This window comes from Thunnus maccoyii, chromosome 2 (assembly GCF_910596095.1).
Source record: "Thunnus maccoyii chromosome 2, fThuMac1.1, whole genome shotgun sequence".
Taxonomy (NCBI): domain Eukaryota; kingdom Metazoa; phylum Chordata; class Actinopteri; order Scombriformes; family Scombridae; genus Thunnus; species Thunnus maccoyii.
This window is the reverse complement of record NC_056534.1, coordinates 30,355,844-30,372,924: the sequence shown is the minus strand read 5'-3', so window position 1 is coordinate 30,372,924 and position 17,081 is coordinate 30,355,844. Positions and strand designations below refer to the sequence as shown.

General features: G+C 37.3%; 2 protein-coding genes across 2 annotated transcripts; both read right to left on the bottom strand.

Annotated features, from left to right (window-relative positions):
• Positions 1–841: 841 nt before the first annotated feature.
• cenpk (centromere protein K) lies at positions 842–5,872 on the bottom strand. The gene is made up of 10 exons (XM_042396022.1): positions 5,717–5,872; positions 5,410–5,511; positions 5,257–5,313; positions 4,664–4,727; positions 4,369–4,415; positions 4,177–4,259; positions 3,971–4,069; positions 3,587–3,722; positions 3,416–3,469; positions 842–1,261 (listed from the first exon to the last, which is right to left on the bottom strand). Exons 1-10 carry the CDS (start codon positions 5,717–5,719, stop codon positions 1,106–1,108), a joined length of 801 nt encoding a protein of 266 aa, XP_042251956.1. The 5' UTR covers positions 5,720–5,872; the 3' UTR covers positions 842–1,105.
• Positions 5,873–12,542: 6,670 nt separating this feature from the next.
• lbx1b (ladybird homeobox 1b) lies at positions 12,543–14,578 on the bottom strand. The gene is made up of 2 exons (XM_042396011.1): positions 14,001–14,578; positions 12,543–13,473 (listed from the first exon to the last, which is right to left on the bottom strand). The coding sequence occupies exons 1-2, from the start codon at positions 14,326–14,328 to the stop codon at positions 12,986–12,988; spliced, it is 816 nt and encodes a 271-aa protein (XP_042251945.1). The 5' UTR covers positions 14,329–14,578; the 3' UTR covers positions 12,543–12,985.
• Positions 14,579–17,081: the final 2,503 nt, after the last annotated feature.

The window sequence follows — 17,081 nt, the reverse complement described above, 5'->3', positions numbered from 1 at the left end:
AACTGGTTGTATATTTGTTTCAATAAAGCTGTTTAAAAAAAGAGTTAACTCTTATATGACAAAATGCTCCTCAAAGTTTCTTCATTCCAAAAAAAGAAAGCTACTGGCATGATTCACAAGCATAACTTCACTCCTCACAGGCTTTTTATCTGGAACAATAGATATATTTTGTATAAAAATAAATCCATTTTATAACAGTAGTTTTGTAATAATATCTTATTATGTCAGTTATTCAACCAACATGGTCAACTCTGTAATTATGAAGAATTTATTCAACTCTATGGTATCTCTGTTCCACCAAAGGATTTCTCAGTCGTCTTTGATGCTGTCCCCTCGGGTATTATTTAGCTTTTTAAAGGCTTTAAGAGAAATGGCAATCACCCTATACTGTTAGATGCAAGTCAGTCACGTAAGTTGTACGTTTTATGGGGAGCTCAGAGAAACACTGGTATATTTATTTTGGTCCTGCCTGTATACAAAACAACTTGTACCTTTTGTTTTCAGTCAAGAGTGAGGGACAGCCAGTAGGCCCTGGTCAGAAGACCTCAGTGACCTACTGGCGATATAGGGATAGAAAAGGTCACAAATGTACTCAGATGCCTGTCCATGCAGGGCTATATACATGAAAACAAGAACCTTAAAATGAATCCTAAACCTGATGAGAGGCCAATGTAAAAAACATAAAATAGGTATGATGTGAGTAAAAAGTTCATCCATCATCTCCTATAGATAATTTAGACGGTGAAAGATGCGTCCTGGTCACCTACAGCATTACGAGAAGATCATCGACGATCCGAATTTTGAGCTTTTGCCTCTGAACACAATATCACATCACAACAAATGCAGTTACGGAGTTTAATGAACATTAGGAACATACAAATGAACAAAATCTACATATTTACAGTACATCTTGTAATGGGGTATCTGACTGTTTCAGAGAGTCAACTTAATGAAATTCTTTTAAATGAAACTGAATTTTTAAGGCCAGTTTAACGTAGCTGGTAAAACAGCTAATTGTTGTAGAAACGCTGCCAATGAGCAGACACTCTCTAATTAGAAATACAGGCAGATAAGTGGTGCTTGAGATGCTTAATACACCACTGCCTCAGCAAAAGTCTTCCAGGCGGATCTTGAAGTTATCCTCTTGGTGCCTCACTGCAATACAGTAGCGGAGCAGCATCTCTATGTACGGTGGCCAGAAGGTGGAGTCTATTGTCACGTAGGGGTCATGTGGTGTTTCCAGGGCCTTGTTCATGAGAAGCTGCACAGAAGACAGCGGGAGACGAGGGTTAAGGTAGTAATGGGGAAAGATGATATAAACATCAGGTATACAGAGAGATGGCCGACATTTACACAGGGACCATTCAATAGATTTTGAGTTGTATTTTTCCTTTATCTGACAATACACACTGGAAGCAAAGGAAATAGATAAAATGTGACAAAAGTGCTGTTCCACATTTAAAGGATAGGTTAACAATTTTTCAGGTGTGTCTTAAAACAACAGTCAGGTGTCCATGTGAACACTGAGAGAGGTTTTCCTAACTGTAATCATCCCTCCTGTTCATACTGGCTGTTAAAAGATTCCCTTCAAATGTGCTTTCAGTGTAAGTGATGGGGCCAAAATCCACAGTGTATCCACACAGTCATTTTGTGCAAAAATACATTGAAAAGTTGATCTGAAGCTTATATGAGGCTTCAGCAGTCTGAGTTAGTCATATCAAGTGGATATCTGCCACATTTACAGTCTTTTTAGCATCAAATTCCCTCTTTGTGTTTCCTCGGACAGTGTTTCCCTGTTGAGCTGCAGGTGGAAGTATAGTAACAAAAAGAGGGACTTGACAGATATCTACTTGATTTGACTCATTTGGATGCTGAAACTTCATATTAGCTTCAGATACACTTCTAAATACATTTTTGTACAGAAGGAGGCTTGTGGATTTTGTCCCCCATCACTCATATTGTAAATGCATTATGAAGGGATCTTCTAATGGTCAGTATGAAGAGGAGGGATGATTATGGCAAGAAAACATGTTTTAATGTTCATCTGGGCAATTGACTGCTGTTTTAAGACAGACTTGAAAAACTGTGAATTTATCCTTAAATACAGGATGTTTATGTGTACGTGGTATGTGCCATGGCCACCAGGACATTAGATCTGTGTTTAAGAAGAACTTTTATATACATATTACAAAATGAGTTGCTGACTATGCAAATCTTGACACCTTGAAGCAAATTGTGACTGTGTATTTACTTCTGTACTCTAAGGGGATGTTAGGGATGGGATTATAACTAATTACTACATATTTATATAGAAAATACAAAGAGTTACAGTATAGCTTTTGTTTATATTACCGTCACCACTGCAATAACTAATAACAAAACACAGATGGGAGCTTTTCCTTCACCACAATTAATTAACTAATTCACATTAACGATGCTCTGGTACCCGTAAACCAGCATACAGAATACCAAGGGCTTCTGGAGACGGCTGACATAAAAGATACGCAGCTGTTATTAATTTTATTAATTACAGCTGTGCTTTTCCTGCTATATTTCAATATGACTGCAGTGAAAAAGGCTGTATCGAGACCTGCATCCTTCAAAGAACATAACACAGTCACTACCATCAAGCACTGCTGTGTGAAGTATAGTCAACAAATGTTTTAACACTATCTCAAAAGGTTTTCATCTTACCGTATTTAAGTTGTTATTATTAAGATTATGTTGTAAACCAAGACAATTTACCCAAGATAATTGAACCATTAAATGTTTTTTTCAAATCAGCTTTGCAAAAAAAAAAGAAAAAGAAAAGAAAACTAGTAGAAGCAAACTTATCAGGATATGAGCTCCATAAACACTGTTGCAATTCCTGCTGTTTGTTGACAGAGGTCAATAACCAAAGGTATCTATCACTATCACTGACTGTAGTAAAATCAATGATTTGTCCCGAGTTGCAAGGACGCTGTTCATGGAATAAAACACATTGCTGGTGAGTTTTTCAAATGTCACTTTTGATGCTTTGAACACAATGAACAAAACATTTTTTCCCCCAATTGTACTGTTGTGTCTCAACAATTAATATCACAAAACTTAAATGTAATTTAAACAAGCTGCCTAATTAGGGATCCACCAGATGTGAGTGGATTTTTCTGTTATTTGGGTAAACTGAGCATTTTGCATTCATTCTTATCCTGACAGAATAACAAACATATTTAAAGTATAAGGAGGTGGAAGTTGATTTTTGAAAAACCTACAGATTTTTAAAAAAGAAAATAAATAAATAAAAAAAAAATCCATCAAAACAGAACCTTAGTGGCAGACAGCTAGGCTTAACAAAGCTAAGTAAAGACTGCTTTCACTTAAAGGACAATGAATTTGACACACAAAGCTGATTATGTGGTGCATCAAAACCCACCTCCAGAATTTCATGGAGTGAAATCAAGTCTTCATTCAACTCCTGGGGAACGTTCTGTAAATAAAACCAACAGATGTTAAGCTACACGGGAGTAATAACGACACAGATTTGGCCTGTAAAACAGGCTGCAAAAGCACAGACGACCATCAAACACAAATCGGGTCACTGCACCTTCTTCTTCTTGTTTGCACTGAAATCATTCTTAGGAACAGGAATGTGTTTCTCCAGGATGTCTGCCAGACACTCCATCAGCCTCTCCTGGTAGACCTTCATTTTCTGGATTTTCACCTTGGTGTCCTGTAATATTCTGTGAAATGTCAACAAACACACAAACGTTTAGTGCAATATTCAGAATTTTGAGAATTCTTCCAACATATGTCATTTGTCATTGTTTTTATGAGTTTCAAATGTTTAATTTGAGTATATTCACATTTATTCATTTAAGCAGAACTGCATTATTTTTTCCAAGTTTCTCTTAAGATACTTTGCTGCCCTCCAGTGGAGATACACTTCTTAAACTCCTCTGGTTCAGTGTGTCTTTGCCATCACACTTACGTTTGCTCTGATAAATTCTCCTTTTCCATTTGAAGTCGTTCCAGGTGGTCATTGACAGCTGCCAGCACCTGTTTCTTCTCCTCTAGCCACTTCTGTTCACTGAAAAACATCGACATGAAACTGATGAAATGTCTCCTCCATTCACCTCTGAAAAGCATCGGTAGGAAGTTATGGAAAACCTCCACTCAAACTAAAAGGTTACATACAGTTCTTTAGTTTCTCTCAGTTTGGCTCTCTTGGCTTCATAGCAAGAAACAACCATCTCAAGTTCAGAGCACAGCTTGAGCATCTGTGGAAAACAAAGAGGGAAGAATGGATTACACGACTGGAGCGATGCATTTAATTTGACACTTTAGGAAAACACATTCTTCAGTGTTGCATTTCACACAGAGACGTACCTCCTCGTTCCCAGCTTGAAGTAAAACTTCAGAATTTGCCGCCAGCACTGCAAAGAGCAAAATAAATAAATACATAAAGTGAAAATGATATAATCTCAAGTTACATGCAGCAAATATACAATGTGAATTTGATTTGAATTTGTGTGGAATCACAATTACATATAATCAGGGATGTTTAAGGCACCAGCAAAAAAATCAGGTGATTAGTGTTGATTTATGAAAATCATAATTCAGCTGTAAACAGTCATATTTATTTCATATTTATCGGTGTTGTATTGTTAACGGGGAAACTTACATTTAGGCTCCACTGTCAGCCACTGCTTCAGTTCAGCTTCTGTTGCGATCAGCCTGTTTACTGACTACAGAGATTAATATTCTCAACAAACAGAAGAAAGAACCGCACCACATTTATGATATCAGACAATTAAGTTATTAATACCCCATTTAAACCACATAATGCCACATTTTGTAGAAAAACAAATGCCTGTAAATGATTCTCAGTGGGATTTCATTCTTATAGATGACTGTAAAGTTCCTAATGCACATGAAATCAAAATTCAAGTGACAGAAAAGCAACAGAAAAGATAACTGAAACTGTCATTAATATTCCCTTGTTATGTTGGTTTGGTGAAAGTATTCTGAGCAGCATTTAGTAAATGCCACAAATAAAAACCAGACATTACCCACAAAGCATTCTAATGTAATGATTTTCAAGGCTTTCAAAATAAAAGTTTGAATGAATGACGATAGAAAACGATAGATAGATAGATAGATAGATAGATAGATAGATAGATATAAAACTTTAGTAAGACATACAGGAGAAAATACAGTGTTACAGCAGCAACTTGACATAAATACAACAATGACGTAGGTATGAATGAATCTCACCTGTTCTTGTGGATTCTCACAGAAATCTGGTTCACTCAGTATAATCTCATTCTGAAGCTGCAGCACAGAGAAACACAGTCAGCAGTCTTTAACATTATTCCTGCACATCCAGAGTCTGTTAAAGTCAAAGGGCAGCGTGGATCATGAGTTTACCTTTTCCAGCTGAACAAACTGCTCCTCACACAGGTTCATCAGCTCAGTCTGAGCAGCCTCTGACAGCTCTGCTACTGCCTGGTCACCCGCCTTCACCTCAGCCTGAACATGACAACACAGAAACGATTGTGTTTTAAATAAGTTAACGTTACTGGTTGTAGCTCGTGATGGTGAAATGATGGTTGAACTGACATTCATTTACGTAGCAGCGCCTGGATTATCGGTAATAAACGCGACAACATGGCGCAGTGAGTTATAATGTAAATATCTGGACAACAGAGATGAGCCAAAGGACTCGTAGTCTTACCATAGTGAGTAAATTTCACTTGTTTTCCTTCACTGAGCGGACAACAACAAACACTTCCGTTTCAAAATACCGCCAACATCGATGACGTCTCGTCTGCGACAGAGGGGAGTGTTCAAGAGCGCTAATGCTGCGCAGGACTGCGCTTTAACTCTCCTCCTTCTCCTCCTCCTCCTCCCCCTCCCTCTCCTCCCTTTTCTTAAGCCATTCTTCTTCTTCTTCTTCTTCTTCTTCTTCTTCTTCTTCTTCTTCTTCTTCTTCTTCTTCTTCTTCTTCTTCTTCTTTGGTTTTACTGGCGGAATAAAAACCAATGTTGAAAGTGCATGCCGCCACCTTCTGTATCGGAGTGTGTAATATCATGACTTTAAACAACGAAAACTAACAAACAAACGAAAAAAAACTTTATGAAGAAGTTATATTCTGGATATGAAACCTGTTTCGTTTAAATATTTAAACGAAGCCCTTTGAACCTGTAATTGTTTGTCTCTAAAAGCCTTAACAACCTTTGATGCTCCACTTCCTATATCTACCAGCCTGCTGCCCTTCAGTATTTCTCTTTCCACCCTGAACTTCCTACAACCTATCAGCACATGTTCAACAGTTTCCTTCTTCGTTAGTTACATCTTCTTTCCTACATTTACCTTAATTACTTCTCACTCTTTTGTAATAATCTCTACCTTTGGTGTCGTTATTCCAAATTTCCTGCCAAGATGTCATTACTCCCTAATGAATTAGTGATTCAGTAAATCATTTTTAGAGAGAATGACTTTTAAATGGTTTAAAATGATCTCTGCACAGGTCTTTTAAACTGTTCACAGTCATGTAGATTAAAAGACCAGAAGACCAAAGAACAAATAGCCTACCTTTTTTGAGGGAATGGGTAACTCTTGCTTTAAGGATGTCATACAGATCTCGACTGGTAAGTAAGTAGAAAATTATTGGTTCCCTCAGTTTTTTTGTTGTAACCAATATGAAAATACACAGTTATGATGAAGCATCTTCACAGAGATGCAGAATAGGGCAATGAGGGGCTTGTTGTTTTCTCTACTTAATAGACAAAAATGCTTCTAAGAAAGCCTCCCGACCCTCCTGAATAGCAAACTAAAACAAAACATAAAACAAAACTAAAACAAAACATACATTTGGATGGATTAAATATAAAAGAAATGGATAATGGATACACAAATAAACTGTACCCAAGTTCAATTTAAAGGTACTTTACTTACCATTTTCAGCTACTTCTACTTCACTACATTTCTTAGGGAATTACTGCCATTTTTTTTACTCTGCTACATTTATTTGGCGGTTATAGTCACTAATAACTTCCAGAAAGATCCAGATTTTATGTACAAAAGCACATGATCATCATGTCCAACATGATACATTGTTAGAGAGTTAACTACCCAACATATAAAGTACCAAAGTTAACATCAACAGTCTGCTTACATGTTGGTGCAATAACTCAGTAGGATTATCCTACATTACACTTTTGATAGTAAGTTTTGCCAACAATGGTTTCACTCAAGCAAGGTTTTAAATGCAGGACTTTTACTTGTGCAGTAATTGAGGTATTTCTGCATAAAAGATCAATATTCACTTAATACCTCCACATAGGGTCATATGAATATTATGGAAATATGCTGCTAATTTCAGAGTCCTTTATGCATTGCACCCACCAGTCCGGTCCACTGAGGGAGCAGAAGGTGTCATTATGGTTTCAGATTGTGTTGGTCAGTAATGCAGTGTTGTACAGAAGGATGAAAACAGATACCAGTGAGCTACTATTATCCTGAACATGGGTTCTAATAAGTCTAATGAGACATAAATACTGAGAGTCAGAGGAAACAGACCTGCCCACTGCAGCCTGCATAAAGACATGACAACTGACTTCTTACCAAAATCAAACTCAGCTACCAAGAATTCAACAGATTCTCAGATCAAAACAAAATTCAGTGTTTTCTTGGGTGGAAACATTACGTTACAAACAACATTATGATGAAAGCAGTAAAATCTGTCAGAGCAGGTCAGAAGCTGAGAAAAAACAGAACCACACATGAAACTGTATTAGGCTCCCTCAAATCTTCCTCCTCTTTTTGATTTTTATCTTCGTCTTCTTTATCACCATCATCATTACATTCAATTACTAGACTATTTCTCACCTTCTCACTATCACATTGCAAACTTTACACAACCTGCCTAATCAAGCTACTTATGATCATGCAAATACAGCTAATTTGAAGTTTAATTAGAGAGCGCGAGGTAGACACACACACACACACACACACACACACACACACACACACACACACACACACACACACACACACACACACACACGCACACACAGGCACACATCACGGCTGGTTAACTGCTCACTGTAGTGGAGTACAGTGTCCTGTGAACACCAGCAGGTGTCTCTGTTTATCTCTCTCCTCAGTAGCTGAACAGCTGACTGCAGTTTGCTGCTTGTCAACATCTGCACTTCCTCTTTCCTTTTCCACCTCCTTCCTGTTTTTTTTTGTTTTGTTTTGTTTTTTAAATGTATTTCATGTCGCAGTCACTTACAGATAACCAGAATTTTTTGGTCTTGTATGCTGTACGTGTTGAAGCAGATTTGAATGTGCTTCACTACAATCAGTGATACATGAGGTTGAATATTAATCGTTCATGTTATTTTAAGTGTTATTGCTGTAAGTGTGCCGTTAAGATATTACATTGTCCATCACTTATATCTAAATATAAACAACTTAACCATCTGAGCCCATAATGATCACATTCTCGCCTTCTCTGGCTTGTTTGCTACAATAAACATCATAATATTTCACTTTGGGGGCTACTTCTTTAAGAATGAAATCATATTTATGTCATATATCTACATCCTTGCTGAGCTCTGAGCACACAATGCTGCTTCGGTTGTGTCCACATTCATCTCATCAGATCAGCAGATGTGCTTATCATTAACCATTTATACAACAAACATCTCAAGAGCCAGGTAATAATTCTTGAATAATTATTTTTTATATACAGAATGATCTGCATAGTTCACCTGCAGACTGAGTTTTATTCTGCTTTTTGTCTCACATGATCTTATTGGAAGCTATAGTCTGTTTTAACATTTATAAAACTCTTGTTCTTCTCATTGTGCTGCTTAATCATCTTCCAAACTCCATCCAGCATACAGCTGCAAAACTGTAGCAGTGAAGAGGATTAACCTCCATCTACTAAGTAGCAGTCTGATTTTTTTTCTATTTTTCTTTCCTAATTCACTTTTTTTTTCTAATTAAAAGAGCAAAAAACACAACAGCCTCCTCCCCTCTCCTCTTCCTCACACACATGTTCATTCATAAAACCACACAAGCACTTAGGTTTGCTTCTGTTTGGATGTAATCATGTTAATCAATGCATTTGTTGCAACAAAACTAGCAATTTAGTCCAAATAGTTAGACCGCCTCTTCCTGTGTGTTTGATTTTTAATGCAGTGAAGCAGCAGCAGCAGTCTGAGAGAATATACTGTAGTTATTGAGTTTCTTGTTGTATGTTTTCAAGCTACATCCCCAAAATCACATAGCCTGGATTATTTGAATGATCAACTAGAATTTGATTAATATGCAAATTTTCACACAGACTGTTCCATTTGAGCCTTCAGCGCAGCCTAATTAATCAACAGTTAAAGGAAATTAATACATACATCAATTCTGTCAGAAACATGCTTAGTTCAATCGCCCGTAAAATTGAAGTTTGAAGTATTAACTGGCTCCACAGGAAGGCTATGATTAAAACTCTGCAATTCGGCTCTATTTAGATATATAGAGTGATTTAACTGCAGGCAAATATAAAGTCATTTACAGATCTCTGTTTATACTTATTCAATAATAATAATAATAATAATAATAATAATAATAATAATAATAATAATAATAATAATAGTAATAATAATAATAATTATTATTATAATAATAGTAATAACAATAATAATAATAATGATAATAGTAATAATGATCATAAAAATAATGCAGCCTCTATATATTAGTAATTTATAAATTGATGGACTATTTAAGGTCTTTACAGCTATGGTTGTTCATTTCTTCATCAATTCTGCTTTTTGAGGGGAACAATTGCAAACATTAAACTAATTAATTCATTTAAATGCTTGTCTTAAATGCTGTCACTCGACCAGTATCTCAAATATTAATTTTCACTTTGCACCTGAGACTGTTTTCCACACAGGGTGCAAATAATAAAATGAAGAGAGAGAGGAAGGTGAGGGGAGGGAAGGGGAGGAGATGAAAAGAGGGAGGGCTGTACTATTGTTTCAGTAGGGACTCATGCATCAAACTTCAATTTTCCGGACGATTGAAGTAGTGATTTTTTCCATCTTGAAGTGAAATACTGAAATACACTTAAGACCTCCAGATTAATTACCACGAAGTGGTCCCTCAGACTGTAGTATTACTTATCGCCGGGCCTGCCTGACAAGCCCTCATAAAATAAGCAAGTGAAATCCATAAACTTAGCCTGCCTTAACACTCTCTCCCTTCATAAATATGCTTGATTCAGAATGGGCTGTAGTGTGTGTGTGTGTGTATGTGTACGTGTGTGTGTGTGTGTGTCAGGAGCACACACACACACACACAGAGCAGGAAGATGCATGTTTAATTTTGTGCATTTGTGTATGCATGTATATGTGCCAGTGTAATATATGTAAATAACCTCAAAACAAAAGATCGATTGTTAAAAAGTTTTAAATGGACAAGTTCATATTTGCAAGTCAACATATAGAATAGAAAAAAAGAATAGAAAAAATTTTGTTAGTACTTTTAGTACTTTTAAGATAATTTACAGGAACCTAAATGAATATTAATTATATATATAGTATATATTATATATATATAATACTTATATATATAGTCCTACAAAAATCTAACTATCTATCTATATCTATATATCTATACATATATCTATCTATAGATATATACATACACACACATACACACACATTTATATATATATATATATATATATATATATATATATATATATATATATATATATATATATATATATATATACACACACACACACACACACACACACATATATATACACACACAATATACAATATATAGAACTTATTCAAGTTCTCTTGAATAAAGAATAAAAAATAAATAAAAAAGTAAACACTATAAACAACTCAGAAGAAGACAGCTTCTACTTATCATTTCTTTGAACAAAGAGGGTTAAACGGGAGGCAGCCTTTTGAGTTCCTGTTCTGGACACTCTCTCTTCCTCACATCACCATGTTTCAGCTTCATTAAACTCCTTAAAGACAAAAGAAATAAAGAGGCAGAGGACAGAAAAAAAAGGAGATGAGAAGAAAACAAACAAAAGGCTCCCTAACCAGACTTTGGCATAAATGTCACAGTCTCAACTCTTTATGGCTGCCTACTTAACATTAAAAACACTTTCAACAAAATCCATTTCTTGTTTAGAAAACGTTCTTGGACAGAAGTCAAACATATTATTCCGGAGCTAAAAAGCGAAGAGAGACAAGCGGCTCACAAAAAAGGGGCAGTTTCATTGTAATTCATTGACTTGTTCAAAACGCCAGGCAAAGAAAAGGGCTAGACATTAATAGCCGCAGATGCCCTCATGAAGGGAGAGTCTATGTAGGCATTATGGCCTTTGTTCGCACTCAGTTAAACTGTTTAAAAGGAGGGTTAACTCAATCCATCAAATTGTCTCAAATTGTGTGGAAATTTCAAAAACCATATGGCCTCCAAACGTTTGCGTCCTTTTTGTGCGGTGGGACACACTTGTCTCAGTATTGCTGCCTGCGGGGGACCGGCCCTGCTCCTTTGTGGCTCGTCCCATCAGGGAACGCTGCTCATTTGTCCCCACTTTTCATGCTTTACGCTCAAAATTATGGCCCAGTCCCGCAGAACAAAAAAGGTCTATAAAGGCCTGGAGAAACTGGCCCAAAACTTTGTGTTTTTGTGGCATCCTCGTCTTTTTTCCCCGGGACCAGATTTGTGTTTCTCACATAAATTTTTGCCACGAATGGAGAAACACGTCTGAGGGTCAAGAAGCCATGATACGCATTTAAGACCTGAAAGGGGATGTGAGATTCCGGGCCACAAAATGTTTAGAGCATCCTCGTATAAAAGGACAAAGGGACAAAATACTTGAGTATAATAACTCTAAATAGGCCTCTTTTGATGCGCTTACACGCCCAGATTTGGCAAGGAGAGGGTGTTTCAGATATGTTGCTTTTTTTTTTTTTTGAAATAGAAAAGAAGCCCTGATATTAATTCAAGAATTACAACATAAAAGAAATATTCAGAAAAGCCATTTTATTCCCATAGTAGCCTATATACATTACAGTCTGTGCATTGGTTTTTCAAATAATGTCCTGATTTTAGAAAGGCACTTACAGGTGTACAAAACATAACAAATTTATAACTGTATCTATTGTATCCAAACAATAAATCTAAAAAGTAGCCTAGCTGTTCAAAATCACCGCAATATTCATTTTTGTTTGTCGCCACATCGCATGAGCATTCCCATAAAAACGCATAACTGTGAAATGTCCGAGTTTTGCCTTTCCGATCATCATCATCATCATCATCATCATCATCATCATCATGCACTGCAGCATCTGGACGCCACGTGTGAACTGAAGTCAAAGGGTTACAGTCAGGTGATGAGGAGGAGGAAGAGGAGCCGGGCAGTGACAAAAGTGACTCATGGCGATTTGGCTCACAGAACACAAAAAAAGCATTTAAATTAAAAAGGAATAATAAAGTAAAAATAAATAGATAATGATCACAAATCAAATCATGCATTTACATGCAAGAAAATATGGAAAAAAAACTGGAGCGCTTGAACTGTGGTGTGTGAGCATATAGGCCATGTGAAACAGGAACAGGTGTGTGTGTGTGTGTGTGTGTGTGTGTGTGTGTGTGTGTGTGTGTGTGTGTGTGTTGGCCTTTAGTGTAAAAAAATAATAAGTTACTCACGTCATTTTAGACCATATTGCTTTGATTGCAAGAAGTAACAGTTTGCTAATGAGTACATTGTAAAATACCACTGCATATTTCTTGTTCAGTGTTCATGCTTCACTATGAATAGGTCTATCTGTGCCGATATAAAAGTCATTACATTTTGGTACATGTTCTGAGATATGGTACAATATAAGCAGTAAGTTACAAGTCCTCGGTAGAGATTTTTCTTTTATCGTCTTTTGTGTTTCCTCTCCAGCTCCACGCTGCGCCATCAGTCATCCACATCAATCTCCACGTCCTCGTCCTCCGAGCACTCTTTACTAGTTGTGTGGTCTGAGAAGGGAGACAGCGGCGACGTCCGCAGTTTCTGAGCGAGCTCGTGCTCCTGCTGGCCGCCCCGCGTGGGGGACTCGCCTCGAGGGTGGCCCAGCGTGCCGTTGGCGCATTTCTCCAGGTCCGCCAGCTTGGCAAGCTTATCCAAGGGTACCTGGCCGATGGCCTTGGCCGACTCCACGTCGGCCTTCATCTCCTCCAGGTCCCGTTTTAGCTTGGCCCTCCGGTTCTGAAACCACGTGATGACCTGCGCGTTCGTCAGGCCCAGCTGCTGTGCGATCTGGTCCCGGTCTGCGGGGGACAGGTACTTCTGGTACAGGAAGCGCTTCTCCAGCTCGTAGATTTGGTGGTTGGTGAACGCCGTCCGAGACTTCCGGCGCTTCTTCGGGGTGCTTCGTTGGCCGAACAGAGTCATCCCGTCCCGGCCTGTAAGGGAGAGACGGAGGCTGATTGAAAAACATGGATTCATGCAGGTACAGGGCTTCCTCTGCACCGCTGTAGTGTGCGCGTAAAAGTCATCCTAACGCAAAAATAACAAAGATACTGTCTGATACTGTGTAACAGCAAAGCCTTTAAGCCCCTGCGGGAGCAGATAATTACAAGAATATTACAGAGACACCACTGGGAAATATTGAGCACCACACATGAGGCCCTAATATTAAAGAAAAGCGATGGCGATTCATTTCGTTGAAGAACAGCCCAGAAAATGAACACGCCTTTGTTCGATAAGACATTTTATAAGGAGAGATTTCCACCCATCAGCACAAAATACTTTTTTTTTTTTTTTTGCTCTGGTTATTAGTACATTTAATGGATGTATTCCATGTCAGAGTGCAAATACAAGTTGTAACCACATTGTCATTTTCTGTCTGCTATAAGAAAAAAATTATCTGAGAAAATATTAAATCCTAAAAAGATGTATTTCAAATGCGTTTTGAGGGAAGGAGATTTACCTTCCGCAGCCTGTAAAACGCTGACTTCCAGCCCCTTGAAGGTCTTGCTGGCCAGCTCCTCCAGCGCGCAGAGCGGGGAGGTTTGGGTGAGCAGAGCCCGGCTGGACAGAGGGATGCTGGACGGACGGTGCTTCTCCGAGGACGAAATTAGATGAGCTGTTCCACAAATTGTGTAACTTCGTTTCACAGACGGTTTGTTGAGGATGTCCTCGATGCTGAAAGGGGTCAGCGGCTTGTTGGAGTTGGCAGGAGGCGGCAAGTGGTCCAGCGGACTTCGCCTCCTGTTTTCCACTGCACCACATTTGGCCACTTCTTTGGATGTCATCATTGGTTGCGCGCAGACTTTATAGGACTTCGTCGAAATATCAGCTGTTAAAAAACGAGCGAGGCTATTAAGGGAAAAAAGTCACATAACAGTTTCGAGTATAAAAAAAAAACACAAAGATACGGAGGAGAGGGAAACGAATGAAGAAAAAGAAAATCTTATTCCAAAGTGAGATGCCTTGAAAGTGTCGATCCTCGGGAGCAGCAAGTCCGGAGGAGTGAGATGCCTCCCTGAAAATGGCGAGGTCCAAAGAGTTGACGATTACTAACAAGTTATCATTGATTGGTAGGTAATCAATTATTTCCAGTGGCACTTTCGCCCTCTTCCCTTTCACTCTTTGACTATGTTGCAGTCCAGTGCGGGGCTTTTTGCGACTGGGGGTGTCCCATTAATTAGGACGCATGGCTGGAAGGAGGAGGAGCCCGGCGGAATTATAATGCTTTGTGCTCTTATCATCTTTGGTCTAATTTAGTCGTGTGGTGAGATACCAGAATAGGTATATGTGGGGTAAATGAGGGGAAGCAGAAAGAGAGAGAGTGAGAGAGAGAGAGGAAAAAAAAGAGAGATGGGGGGGAGAGAGGGAGAGAAATCACATCCGTAGCCTATTTAAGCGTTTTTACGCGTAAAACTTCAGTTTCAGTTGGCAGGAGTTTCTATTCGTATTTAAAAGTATTTGGATTATCCGGATGTTGTCAAAAAAGACAAGTCGGCAGAGGGTTTATTTTAGATGTCGCAGCTAGTCAGAAGGATGTTTTCCTCGACCCAAAGCGCGGATGATCCTTTGTTTTGTAAAGGTAATGTAGAGCTGAGCCATATATCAGCTCTGATGATACCTCCTCTGGGGCGGGAGAGAAGGAGCAGCATGCATCCCTCTCAGCAACGCCAAATCCGGGCCATAACTCAGGCGAAAGGGCTCCTTTTATATCATCTGAGAAATATTTCATCTCCTCTCAAATTTCCCCGCGTCCTCCAGGTTTGACATGATGGGTTTATTTTGGCTCTGCTTTGAAAAATTGGCGAAGGACTATTTGCATATAAAAACGAATTTTGGCTGGAGGACAAATATGTGTATATTTTTTTTACATTGAACGAATGATGTTTTTAAAATGCAAAGGGAAAGAAAATTGTAGTTTTTTTTTATGAAATAAGATTTCAATTTTAATTTAATGGATAATTTTACTGTGGGAATGTTAAACATCTGCTGCTACGCGATTATTACTATTATTATTATTATATACTATATTATGTAAAGACTCTATATTATTATTATTATTATTATTATTATTATTATTATATAGTTGTTAATGCTGTTGTTGTTATTTTAGGATTTTATATTTATTTACCTTCATAATGAATTTAGTTCAGGATGCTTTAAGTCAATATTGAAATGATTCGTCTCACGTCACTGATGGTGAAAATAAAGCATCAACAGTGAGATGATGATGATGATGATGTTGATGATGATGATGATGATGTGTGTGTGTGAGAGAGAGAAAGGTAAGGATATGATAAATGCATGGTCGTATTTTAATATTATAATTAGTTATTTATATGTTTTCAACTGTTGTTGTTTTATTCAAATATTCGATGACTATATTTTTTTCAGCCAAGTCCTGTCCATGAATATTACATTATATTGTTATTTGTCTCATTTAGCAACACAGTTATACACATGGTTCCGTTGTGATGAAGAGCCACAGAAAAGGAAACAACGAAAAAAGATGCAGAAATATATATTTTTTTCTTCTCGTATAAAACAGCCTATCAACTGTCTCACATCGTGTTTATGTTAATGACAGCAGACAGCATGACATCTTCATTTTAACAAAACAAATCATTTTTACATTTTTTTTTCCTTTACCCAATGAAATCAGATGATTTTTTCCTCAACCAGCTAAATGTTTATAAAGGAAAGGTTGAGGAAGTTATGAGTCCAGTTTAACTTAATCGAGAAATGAGGGCAAAACAAAGAAAAAAGAGAAAAAATATAAAGAAAAGAAAAGAAAAGAAAAGAAAAGAAAAGAAAAGAAAAGAAAAGAAAAGCTGCCAGACGATTTGAAGCCAGCACAGTTTATATTTGCTACAGTTAAGATCTGATTTCAGAGTTCATTTGCTGTTTTCTTGAAATATAAGCAGCTACATCTGAACACGTTTCTCTCACATTTATCAGAAGTTTCTTTTTTAGCTTCCAAAACATGCAGGTCTGTTAACTTTTATTATTATAAAACCAGTTTGGAACAATCTTAAAAAAAAGAAGGACAGATAAATGAAAAGAATCAGAATAAAACAAAAATAATAATATGTGGACGTCAAACGTAACAATTCAGACTAAAACTTAATACTTTTAAGTTTCATTAATGCATTTAGTTGCATGGTATTAAGTCAAGCTGCATAAAAATGTTAAATGATTTAAAAAAACAACTAGTATTGTAGCTGAAATCTTAACAAACAGGTAATATTTTTTTATTATTCACTACCTAACACATTTATAACACAGAACTGCATTAAAAAAAACAAAACAAAACAAATGCATCATTACTACAAACATTACAATAACACATTACACTTTAGCACAATTTTAAATAACCGAATTACATAAGATGACACACAGGCTGATTCACAGTGAGCACACACAGTATCATTTTGAAGGCATATTAATGGGAATCATCTCCTTCAATTTACATGAAATGTGTGTTGCCAGCTATTTGAGCTCGGGGAGGATCATGATGTTCAGGCCTGTTTATTAAAGACAGATA